This window comes from Manacus candei, unplaced genomic scaffold (genome assembly GCF_025592945.1).
Source record: "Manacus candei isolate 608988 ecotype Guabito, Panama unplaced genomic scaffold, ASM2559294v1 h1tg000046l, whole genome shotgun sequence".
Classification (NCBI taxonomy): domain Eukaryota; kingdom Metazoa; phylum Chordata; class Aves; order Passeriformes; family Pipridae; genus Manacus; species Manacus candei.
The window spans coordinates 9,767,871-9,780,296 of record NW_026138094.1 but is presented as its reverse complement, the minus strand read 5'-3'; the positions used below and the strand labels follow the sequence as shown (position 1 = coordinate 9,780,296).

Below are 12,426 nucleotides of genomic sequence, written 5' to 3'. Positions count from 1 at the left end.
ATTTGTGTAACAGTTACGATAGTGATGTTGTACTTGGGCATAAAGCAGAAAAAGAAGCCTGTGTCTTAATGGCCCTGGGCTTGTGTAAAGGGAAGAGAGATATGCAGAGGCACAGCCAGAAAAATTTCAGTCAAGACCTGGATCTAGGTTGAATTTCTCACATGCTGTGTATATAATCCCCTTTGACTCCTTAAAAAAATCCCAGCCCTGTGTTGTTTCAATGCCCTGTGCCTTTATAGATGGCATGGCTCAAATCTCAGCTTGAAATAATTTAGAACAGCAGCCCAGGTAAGGGCATCTGGAACTGCATTTCTCTTCCTTACTATGCTCCTCTTGATGAAGGACACTGCTGTGTTAATGGGGTTATGTTCCTTTCTTTCAGGCTTCTCTTTCCCCAGCTGATGTCACGATTAGTGACATGAAAGTCACCCCTTAGTGAACCTTAGTGATATCATGACTAGAGAAGGATCCTGAGAGGCAGGAGATTAAGCAGCAAGTTAGCAAGACTGAAAGAACAAAGCCCTTATTTTCATGCATATATCCACAGTCAAAAATGAGTGAAGAGAAGGAGAGATGGGAATTAGGTGATACATTAGTTAAACTATTATTCAAAGATTCTTTGCTCGAAATTTTGCTGGAGGTTCTTTAATCTCTCACCTTGGGTATTGTTGGTGCCATGTTATATTCCAGGCATGTCAAAATGTAACACAGCGTAAGAAGACATGATTTGTTGGATAAGGCTTTATGTAGCATGAAAAGGTTCCTCTATTTTCCCTTTTTATTATTTACATTCCCAGAGAAGGTTATGTGTCATGTGGGCTTTGCAGAGATAAATGGCTAACCTCAGCTTTCTGGCAGCTTCCTGAAAATGTGGGGGGGAGCTGCCTAAGTGTTGGCCTGAGGATTCTGGAGACTTAAGCTCAGTTCTGGTCCTGGAAGGAGATATATGAGAGGATGTAAGGCTGTGTGTTCTGAAGATAGGTTTAGCAGGGCACAGGAAATAGTACAAGGGGGTCTGAAATAGCACAGAGAGAAGGGCAACTGGGCACCAGTAGAAACCAATAAGCTGTACTGGGTGGTACTGAGGTGGTCTGGTCAAGACTGCAGTTATGGGGGTGTTGGAAGTCAGGAAGGAAGTGAAGCAGCTGAACTGAGTGGAGAGATCTTGAATGGTGCTACCACTTGAGTGCAGAGTGTAGCTGGCCAGTGCTTGGTCCGCTACTTTCATGAGCTCTAATGCTAATTGCAGTTAGCACAATAATTCCAAGGCAGACAAGTAACTGGATATGCCATAAAACATAGGTTTGGGTGACTCCTGCTGTTTTCCAGGTGTTTCAAGGGTAGCAAGTTTTATGGCCATGTCATCAGCTTTTGCTCTATTTGCTGCTTCATTAGTTTTCATGCTGGGAGCACTCTGGGGGAGCAGCATTAGGATGTGGGACTTGGCTGTGATGGCTCCTGTGAAGGGAACAGGCAGTTAACAAGCTCTGTGGTTTCCTTGCTTGTACATACCTTGGTTATGACTCTCCTGTGGGTGGGATGTCAGAGCTGAGGATGTGCTTGGCAGGAAGGGATCCTTTAAATGAAGCTTTAACTGGAACAGAGAGATTTCTTTGGCTAGACCTGCACACTATTGGGTCCTCCATTGTCACCCACAGGGAAACAGTGTAGGTAATCTCTGGTCTCTTCCCCTGCCCTCCTATTTCCTGAGTTTTAAGATCTGGAAGCTCCAGAAGCTTTTCCAACACTGAATATAAGTAAGATGAGCTTGACTTTGATGAGCCTTCAGAGGAAAAGCAGAACTCAGGTCTCTGCCAGTCCCATGCTATTGCAATTAGCAGAATTATGGCAAACTATTCTGGGTTTCTAATATGACAAAACCCTTGCTTAGAGTTTTTTATTTTTTTTTTATTTTAACTGGGGAAAGAACTTCTTAATTAAGATGCTGAGCTCTCTCCCAATATACAGAAGAGGTAAGAATTGTTAAGGCTGTATTCATCAATTGCAAAAGAGAACACGTTTTATTTTGTTCTGTGCTATTTACAGCTGTTGTCCATTAGAAGTCCTCAGGAGCCTCATTCCCAGCTACAACCGCACAGCCCTGTAAGTTTAGCTCAGCAATGAGCCTGCAAAACAGCACTAAATCATGGTGATGGGAGAAAGAAGAAAATGTTTGGAGAAGGCAAAACGCAGCTGATGTCCTTGGGAAGGCTAGTTTTTGTTTGTTGTTATTTTAAAACGTTATTAAGGTAAATGCTAATGCACGATTAGCTGGAGCAGAACAGAAATAGGGTACTCTAATTTAAAAAAAAAAAAATCAGAATGGCTAGTAGTTCTGCAGCAGCTAAAGGAATCTTTTGCAATCTGTAAGTGCCTAAGGCATTTGTGTATACACATTAATCCAAATGTACTAACCCCTCGGTATGGTGAGATGTAAGAGTGATAAAAGCCTAATAAGTGGCTGTTGAGAAACAGAGTCCCAGTTGCTTTGCTGGACCAGAAGGTGATTGCTCTGCATGAGCTCTTTGAGCTGAGAGAGCAGTTCACTCTTCTAGTGCCCACCAACTGCTTAAGAGGAAAGCATGGAAGTATGGAGGTGTTGAGGGGGGATTGTTTCTAAGCCTAAGTACATCCCTGTAAGATGTAACTAAATTGTGCTGTAATGTATATACTCAGCAGAACTGTGCAGAATATACAGTTAAGGAGAAAATTAATGCTTATTCCTTGTTTGACTGTGAAATGAGAAATTTCACCTGTATTCTCAGCTCTGTCTCAGCCTTTGGTTTGTCAGACAAATAGCTAAACAGCTCTTTAATACCATCTACATCTTTTGGGGTAGTGTTCTACCTCCCTGTTATGCTTTAATTGATTAATGATTTGTGAAGCATTTGGAAACTGAAGGGTGGCTTTGGGACCTAAGAAAAAAGGCACATAACTTGCTAGTTCAACATTTGCTTACAAGGGTGCTCCGCTGAGGCCTTTGGTTTTGTCTTCTGTCCTGTTACCAATCCCAAGCCTGTCAGTTGAGGCCCTTCAGTTCATGAAGGAAAGAGCCTGAGCTCTGATGTTGCCTGATAGAGCAGGACAAACCTATCCTGGCACCGCTGTGATGCCCTGACAGATAATGCTTCCCACTAAAGTAAATCTGTCAGGTTGACTTGTGACAATGGCCTGAGATAGTGAATGCTCACAAAAGGATCATTTTAAGACACATAATTGCTTTCTCCTTTCCTTTTATTTTCTGAGCCTGGCAGGTGTCTCCTTCTGCCTTCTCCTGTTTCCTTGGCCCATCCATGGAGTATGCTAGGCACAGATGGGAACTTCAAAGAATCTGCTGTCAAACTTAGTTTTTTCTAAGCATATGTATACTGAGAGTTTTTGGAGGCTTGTAACTAGACCAAATGTGTTTAGTGTTTTTTTCACAGGAACAGCAAATAACTTATTTGATAACAAGGAAACTTTTGCAAGTCTGCTTTGAAACAGGGTCAGTAAAGATTATCAATGAACTTTTTAGTAAGAAGTTGGTTTACTTTTTGTATTTAGAAAAAAGCAAAACCTCTCCCCACCCCAAATTACCACAGCTTATGTTTCCCATGCCAAATGTATTGCTAGAAACAGCTGAACTCTTCTAGTTGCAACTTCTGAAAATCAGCTTTGCCATCTGAGCATCTCTATTATATAAAACTGAAAAATGTCTTTCCACCAAACATAACAGCCTGTCTTAACTATGTGCATTGTTATTTCTACTTTTTGTTCGATGGTTTTGAAATAATGGTTAGCTTTGAGTACTCAACCTCTGCAGTTTATCTTATGAACTTATTAATGCATTTTCTTTAATCATATCAGTTTAGCTTGATTAATTATGATTTTGACCTTACAACACAGGTTTGTGCCAGAGGACAGGCAGCTTCCATGTCCTTGGGGCCCTTATGAGTGGGCAGATCTGCTTCGATATTTATAAAATTCTGAATTGGTAATGGTGAAATACTGGAAGTAGAGCAGGACCTTAGAAAATTAAATAATTTCTAGCTGGCTTTTAAACCTTAATGAAGCTTGATTGGATGAAACTTCCAAGAATTGCTAGAAAGCATGCTGGTGCCATTTGGAGAGGCAGTAACCTGCACATGCAGAATGCTCTCTAATGGCACATATAAGTATCTGTAGGGTTATCACAGGATACACAAGCAAGGGGATCAGATGAAACTGGCACTGTGCTGGTTCTGAGGACCAAATCTGTGATCAATTTACAAAGAGCACCTTGAGGAAATGCCGGGACCATTTAGGGATGTATTTTCCTTAAAATGCATTTCAGATTATCGCAATTCAAAAGGAATAAAATCTACTTGCAAAGCCATTATTCAGAGAAAAGTCCTGTTCAGTTTTGGGTTGTTTTTGGTTTGTTTTCCAGGCAATCGTCCTTATGTGTTTCTAACAGCCCGTGTTCACCCTGGTGAGAGCAATGCCAGCTGGGTGATGAAGGGAACCCTGGAGTTCCTTGTGAGCAGTGATCCCATCGCTGATCTCCTGCGGAAATGCTTCATTTTCAAGATTGTGCCCATGCTTAATCCCGATGGAGTCATCAATGGCAAGTGAGTTGTGATATGTACTTCTTCTGGGGTTTGGCTGGGTTTGTCTGCTGGCTTTACCCCTGTGCACCTACCACATCTTTTCTTCAATGGTCAGGAGAATTCTCTTTGCCTCGTGTTTTACGCATTCTGTTATCAATCCTGTATGGAAAATGTGAATTTGAGACATGACCTACTGTGCTGTCTTACATTTGTCAGGTGCATGTGATTCTGTACTGTCTGTGGCCATAAGATCTCTCAATTGCCTGGATGGAGTGTTAGTTGTGCTGGAGAAACAGGGTCTTTCTTGATAAATGGAGGTCTATCCTTTCTGCTTCAGCAGCAGGGCAGACCACACTTGCAAGACATATATGCCTGGGAAGAACTGGCTGTAATTAATGCTTTGTATAGCCTGGTAGGGGGGAAGATGAGTAAGGATCTCTTAAATTTTCACATTTTCATGGAAATATTTCCATATAGTGAAGCTCCCTCCTTCTCCCACCTCCTTTTCAATCTTCCCTCCCACGTTTCTTAAGAGATACTGAAACTGATCTTGGAAAATACTGATTCCTTCTTTCATTCTTTGCCTTAAACTATCCCTGCCCACCCACACTAACTTCCCTTCCCTCTCTCTGTACATGAGTGGAAAAAGTACAACTGCTCCTAATATGCTGACATGAAATAAATATTGCTGTGCAAGCAGTGGAAGAATAATTCCCTTTGAAACATGGAAGGGTACTTTAAGATAAGGCAGGCTTGCACTTGGCTGGAAAAAAAAAAAATCTACTTGTCTCTGAGGATAGTGGAGTTTGTTCACCTTGGGTGTTTGTGAAGTGGCTGTAAGTTGATAACCATTGGTCCTGTCTGATGCAGGGACAGGATGTCATGATCACATCCCACACACTTGTGTGTCTTGACCTGGCTATGAGGTCTTGCAGGTCTTGGCAACAACTGTGCCCCCTGGCTTATTAAAGTGGAACACATGACAAATCTTGAAGCTAGAAGATGGGCTTAAATAAGTATTGAAACACAGAAAAGTATAGAGGAACAACTTTCCTCAAGCTACATTCTCCCACCTGCTTTGGGGTCGGGCTGTGCAGATGGAGTGCTGCAGGAACAGAAAAGCAATCCTGAGCAACAACTGCATTGAGTTTGGTTCTAAACTAATTCAGTTTCAGCAGGGAGCACCTTGGGATTTTCTGACAGTCTCTAGTCTGTGAAGTCACAGCTCCTGTGCTCTTCAGGACCTGAGTCTTCCAGGAGTCTGGGAGGACTGTTCAGAATAGCCGGATACAGCCCCAGGGTATGTGAAGCCTCTGTTGGCACCAAATGCTTTTTTGATCCTTCCGGACAGAAGAAGCAAGAAAAAAGGTTGTGGCTTTCCCCCCTTACTTTTGCTCCTTTCACTACACTTAAAATTTTCAACAGATGCAGGAGTGGAGGGAATGTCTGGCCTTTCCCTCTAGCTGTCAGGAGTGAACATAACAGGAAGGGACCCTCAGGAGGGAGGACATGGCTCTAGGTGACACCTGAATGCAGTATAGTACTTGGGCTCGTGTCACACAGGAGGGTGTTTTGCCTTCCCTGGTGCAGATGAGCTTGAACTGTAGTTAAATCTGGTGATGAGTTAAAAAGGTTGTCTAAGTTTAAATGCTCTAATAACCTTTATTATCTTTCAAGACAATGTTAAGAGGGAACTATTTTCTGAGGAAGCTGGTCCATAGTCCATCACTGACAATAGCACTTGTAAGAAGATACTTGCTAAATATTTTTTTACATTTCTGAAAACTGTTTTATAACTCACTTCATGAAATTACTTGTTTTCTTTGGGATTCATAATCACTGCTGTGGAAGTCCCACCAGGCACGCCCAAAAGGTCTGCTTTTGTGTCTGCTAGAGTGTGTGTAACATCCCAACCTGTTGTCACTTCTAGTTTTATACAAGTTGCTGTGCTCTCATACCTTCCCCCTGCCAGGACTGGGCATGCTGAATGCAGCAAGCACACTACCCAGGCCAACAAGTATCTTGGCTCTGTGCTGGACACAGGGAACACCTACACCTGGTAACCAGTGATCTTATCTTTTATTGTGAAACAAAAATATCTCCTGTATCAGTGCCTCTGTTGCTTTCGTCCTGGTGTCTCTGTATCTTTATTTAAAAAAGAATTGGATTACTTTTTGTTGACAATTCTTCGAATTTCCTCACTCTCCTTAATCCCCAGCCCTGTGTGCTGGGGTGTGCATAACCAGTGCCTGGTTACAAAGCGTTTTTCCAGCAGCCCAGCTGTGCCTCTTCCCCAGCTGGCTCCCTGCTGCAGGCACAGCTCAGCAGGTGAGTGCTCATCCCAGCAGGGCACTGCACCATCACACTTTGGGAGCCTCATGCAGCAACAAGATGATCAGGACCTTGGTATTTGCTTTGGTTAATGTGATCTGAAGGTTACACGCAGAGAATGCTCCTCTAACACAGGCAGGGCTGCAGTAATGCGATTATGCTCTGCCTGTGTGGGGCTGAGCTGGGAAGCAGCTCTGCACACTCCCTTTTGCTTCAGTCAGTGCTTGGAGAATCCATTGCTGTCTGTCAGAGATGGAGATGTGGAGCCCTGTCACTGATGCTAAATGAAGGCAGCAGTGATGCAAGTGTGTGCGTACAAGTGGAGCTGTCATCACATAAAATTACAGATCACTACCAAATTCTGCAGCTAATTGGATGTTGTTCAATTCAGACAGAATTGGTGAGTGATTGTGTTGCTGTGTAGCACAGCATTTTGCTCCATCTTGAAGAGCACGCGGGTGTAGTTTTGTCAAACAATATTCAACTGATCTGATAATGGTTATATATTTTAAGTTAAATAACTGATACTGCTTTTCATAAAGTTAATCTTATACTTTCTGCCAGACACTGGCTTTTGACCGCTGCTGGTGATGGGATTCTGCCTCACATACATCTATGATCTGACCTGATAGTTACTTTATATATTTTCATTTTGCTTCTTTTGATAAAAATTACAAGGAAAAAATAGTCTTAGTTTCCAAGACCAGTAGTGTAAGTCAATCTGAAGTGACAGCCTTATACTTAGTGTCCTTGCAGTCTGACTTTCTTTTGCACAAGTTGTTCTATGATAATCCAAAGTAGTAAGTGGTGTTTGGCCTTATGGCTCAGTACTTTAGCCCCATACCTGTAGCCCCCTTTTAAACTACATTATAGTAAATGGAAAGCTTTAAAAGGAATTAATATCTATGAAGTGTAAGAGAATCCATGAAGAAAAGTATCACCTTCATTAGGAATGTGGTAGAAAATGGCAATGGATGAGAGAGAAACCTGTGCTTTGTTCCTGGCTCTGCTGCTGTTGGACTAAAAGACCATTGCCTCTGCCTTTTGCCTGAGTCTTCTTCCTTACAGAATGAGAGTGACATACATAACCTTAGAGCAATTTGAAATGTCAATCTAGATCTACTACTGTTTGAACTATTAGGCTTGTTTTTAACTTGCAGAATGTGGAAAATAATGCTCTTGGAAAACTTTAAATTTGGGAGAAATGGTGCAGAGTAGCCTCTAATGAAACCTTATTAAAAATTTTTGCTTTAAAAAAGTTAATCTGTTCAAGTGAAACCCATGTACCCAAAAGTAGATTAATTATAGTTGCAGTTGTGCAAAATCCAGAAACCAGGATTCAGTGAGAGAACTTGTAAAAAGCCGGACTATAGCAGCACAAAAAGAGGTTTTGTAAAGAAACAGAACACTTTTTGCTGTCCACAGCGTTCCATATAAACTCATTATCACACATTTGAGCATCGAGCTGTGTGTGCTCACGCATGCCTGTGCAGCTGTGTGCTAACTCATGATGTGTTCATGTGCTGCCTTCTGTGTGTGCCTGCTGTGCATCCTTCTGTCAGCAGCCTGTTCCTGCAGCTGTGCCTCAGCATCTGCTGGACCTGCAAGACATCTACACACACACCTGGCACTCCCACACATGTGCTCACTCAACACAGTAGCCAACATTTAGTGCTTTTGGCTGGATTTCTCCAGACCCTGCGGTGTCTAGATAAATATTGCTATTTATTATGTATTAAATTTAGGGTTATTAATTATATCAGTATAACCTAATTTATATCACCATAAACAGCAGTAATAAATGATGCCAAATGCTAACACTTGATTCTTGCCAATTGTGCCTATTTCAGGGTGGGTTTTTTTCTCTCCAGTTCCCAGAAGTATTAAATTAAAAATGATTGGCCTTGCAAGATCATTGCTCAAGCAAGAAGTGGAAGGTCCTGGGGAAATGATTTTGTGTTAAAGAATACTTCCCATGCAGACTGCTCATGCAGTATCTATGTATTTTGTGTATGCAGAAATTCTCTTTCCACTGGCAAATTCTTTGCTGTCCAGTATCACAGCCCTTTGAGTTCGTCTCCCTCCTGTGCTGCCACCTTCTTCCTCTTCCATTTCTGCCTTTTAACATCCCTTCTTTCTTTTTGTCTCCCTCCTTTTCTCACTCTTCCCTCCCTCCTGCCGAATTAAAGAGGCTTTTCATTGAAAAGAACTTGATGCATTTTATAAATTAATTGAACCAATGAGTGGAGATGGGATCTGGTGAGTCTGTCGTTTTGGTAAAGGAAGATGAATTTATTGGAAGCCACATGATTTCTTCAGAGCCATGGGGTAACCACAGTAGCAGTTAGGTAGAGGAAATCCTGATTTGCATTTTGAATTATAGCCACAGACTATTCTTTACCTGGTTTATAAACACCCTGTTCCCTCCTGCATTTGCTCTGCCACAACACAGGCTCAGTAAGCTTTGCTACTCCAAGGTAAGGCAGGTGAGGTACTGGGTTTCCTATCTGTCCATTGATGCTCCCTTCCCTTTTGTTTAATCTGTCTATTCCATCCTTGTTTACTCAGGGGGCTTTGTTCATTACCTCTTCAAATCCATCAGGGAAGAGCATTAGTTTTTTGACAATTACTGAAATGGAGAGAGAGAGAAATGCCCACTAAAATCCCTTCTAGAGAAGGTTTCCTCTGCACACTCTCAAAAACTACAAAGGAAAAAAAGGACTGTGCTGCCACTTAATTTTTGGAACTGGTCCTTTCTGTTTTGAAGGACAATCTCAAGAGGAGGAGCAGAACCATGTTTGTTTCTATACCCAAAAAGCTGTTTGTATATTACCTTTTTCTTTCCTATATTAATGCTGAACTGAGATATTGCATTCTTGGGGCAATAAGAGGCAGAAATGATCAGGGATGGGGAAAAAAAAGCTAATGTCTACTCTAAGGAATTAGTTTATGATCCAGAACTGCATCCTTAAGGACTAAATCTTGAGGTGATGTCACACAAAGCTGTACAACTGCAGACATGCCCCCTTCTCTTTATTGCTTCTCTGCGGTCAGAGGATTGAAAGAGAAGTTTAATTCTCACAATCTAGCCTCACATAACTAAATTGGTGCCATGCACTCTGCAAACACACTCCAAAGGCTCTCTCCAGACTACTTAATCTATGATGTGTGTGTTTCTCTAAGGATAGTGCAGAGATGTGGGAGGGCTGGGAGAGGAGTGTTTTGAATTAATGCAGTCTCTCTCTAGAAGGCTGCTGCTACAGGACTAGTGTGCTGCTCTTCTTTGACAGATGCTGTATGAGTTTGTCCTCCCTGTTTTCTTTAGAAGTTTAAATTGTCACCACCTTAACAAAAGTAGTTGGGTAGGCATATGGAAACCAAAGCTAATTTGGATTAAAAAAAAAGAGCATTTTGTAAAATGGGAAAGACTCAACCCTTACTCACAAAGTGTAACTCAGAGTACAGCTAGGATAAGGTGGCAAGTTTGTTTGCACAGGTTGTTTCCTTAAGACCTCAGAGGTGATAAAGATATGAACATCTGTACTGGCATACTTTGTGGCTCTGGGAAGTGCATATAAAGTGTGGGCTAATTTTCCTCAAGTGGAGCAGAAGTTTTTGCAGCTCTTTAGTGCCTCAGGTGTTGATTCTGTTGCCCTCCACTGAGAGGACAGTGATGAATCGGGGAGCTTAGGGTAGTAAATATAGCTAGTGCCTGCACAGCATGAGATAAAATATGAGCTGCAGTATTTCTTAGCTCTCATCTCCTCAAACTGTTCCTTGGTGTAGCCAGAAATGGAGTCTGGCCCTGCACCACTTGCTTGAGTTCCTCTCTGCTCTGGGAGGTACCCCAGTCTCAGCCAAGGCCCCTTGTGCTGTGCTAATGTGGAAGCCCATCCTTGGCTTACCTTCAGTGATAAACATCCCTCTGAAGACAGCTGCACCCCAGGACTCTTCCCTCTGACAGCACTTCCAGTGCAGGATGGTTTATTCCTTCCTTTATCAGCCAGAGCTGCTGGGCCCCCTGAGTTATTAGCTCTGTTCACTCATTGTCAGTGTTTCCTCCTTTGTAAATATGCCCCCATATGTCTCTGCTCCCGAGGAATATGCTTTCCTTTCTATTTACTGCTTTTCCCAGGCCCCCACCTCCTCATCGCTCTCTCCACCCAACGGCCCAATAACAGCCAAGGAGATAAATAAGCTCCATAACTCTTCCCAGCTATTATATTTTTGTTGTTGTTGTTGTTGTTGCCCTGCATGGTAATATATATAATAACAAGGAAACAAATCTTATTACTAAAGTAATTACAATAAATAAAAAGCCGAAAGGGAAGAGGAAGGAAGGGTCTGTCGGGGGAGTGATTGCAGTAGGATTTTTTAAAATTTAATTTACTCGAGATGTTCTCTGCCACTTTGTTGATACCCTGCTGAGGGGGGTTGTGACTAATTAGCAGCCAGCTGTTGTTTTAACACCCTCACCTAATTTATAGTGTGCCTGAGCCTCTAAAACAGGAACCTGTGTGATATCATTGTCTGCGGGACTCAGCACCAGCCTTGTCTCAATGACTGGGTTTATTGCTTGGTGCTTTTGTTCCCCAGCAGCAGTGTAGCTGAAATTTTGGGTGCTTTGCTGCAATTTCTTTTATCTTCAGCATATCCCATATGCTTCCAGGAATTTGAGCTAGAAAGTGAACGCAATCTATTGCTTATAACTGCTTGTTGCAGTGTCGAGTCTAATAACTGAGCAACACAACTGCTAGTTTTTGACAGGGCACTAGAAAGTCTGGTGTGAAAAGGATCTTGGGTTTCTTAAACTCTAAACTCTGGGACCTCATTCTCCTGTTTTCAGGTTTCTTATGGAAGTGCCATATTGTTCCTGCTAATAGAATGGAGATGGCAATATCGTCTGTCTTCTAAATGGTCATGAAAAGTAATTAGTTAATGGCCACATTAAAAACTGGAAGGATCTAATGCGTTGTTCCTTGTTGCATTAGTCTCCCAGTTGCCAATTTCAAAAGCACGTGCAGACTTTGTAAGCTCATAAACAGTAAAGGTACCCAATGACTTGAATGCCTGTCCCTTTGCTCTTTCCTCTCCAATTTGTGCTGGTGATGCAAGGTCACCTGGGAGTTTCACTGCAAAAATCCCTGGGTGTGGCCTCAGTGATGTTACTCTTTTGAATTACTGAACGTTTCAGTTTTTAAATTTAGGGATTAGTTAATTTTAGATGGGTTCTAACTTGCATTTTCAAGTTAGCGTGAATATTAGTTATGAACAGGTTGTTCCACAGGCTCAGAAAGGAATCCTTTTGTTCTGCATTCATGTCTGTTTTCCTGACTGATGATGGGAGTTGGTATAATCAGATGTGTGTGCTCCTTTGAAGACATTTTCAGGAGCCAGGAGACTGGTGTACAAAGCTAGCTTTTAGTAAAGTTAATGAGATGATTGAATTATATTATAATTCTTGTTAGCTTGATTGTGTATCATTATCCCTTTTGTTTGTTATTATGCTTATTTGAGTCCCATTTGT

At 42.0% G+C, this 12,426-nt stretch overlaps 1 protein-coding gene across 1 annotated transcript in view; it reads left to right on the top strand.

Annotated features, from left to right (window-relative positions):
* Nucleotides 1–12,426, top strand: part of AGBL1 (AGBL carboxypeptidase 1) — a 269,940-nt gene that overhangs the window by 101,686 nt on the left and 155,828 nt on the right. Inside the window, exon 18 of the mRNA XM_051796685.1 lies at nt 4,409–4,589. Within this exon, the coding sequence (XP_051652645.1) occupies nt 4,409–4,589 (181 nt within the window). The remainder of the gene's footprint in view (nt 1–4,408; nt 4,590–12,426) is intronic.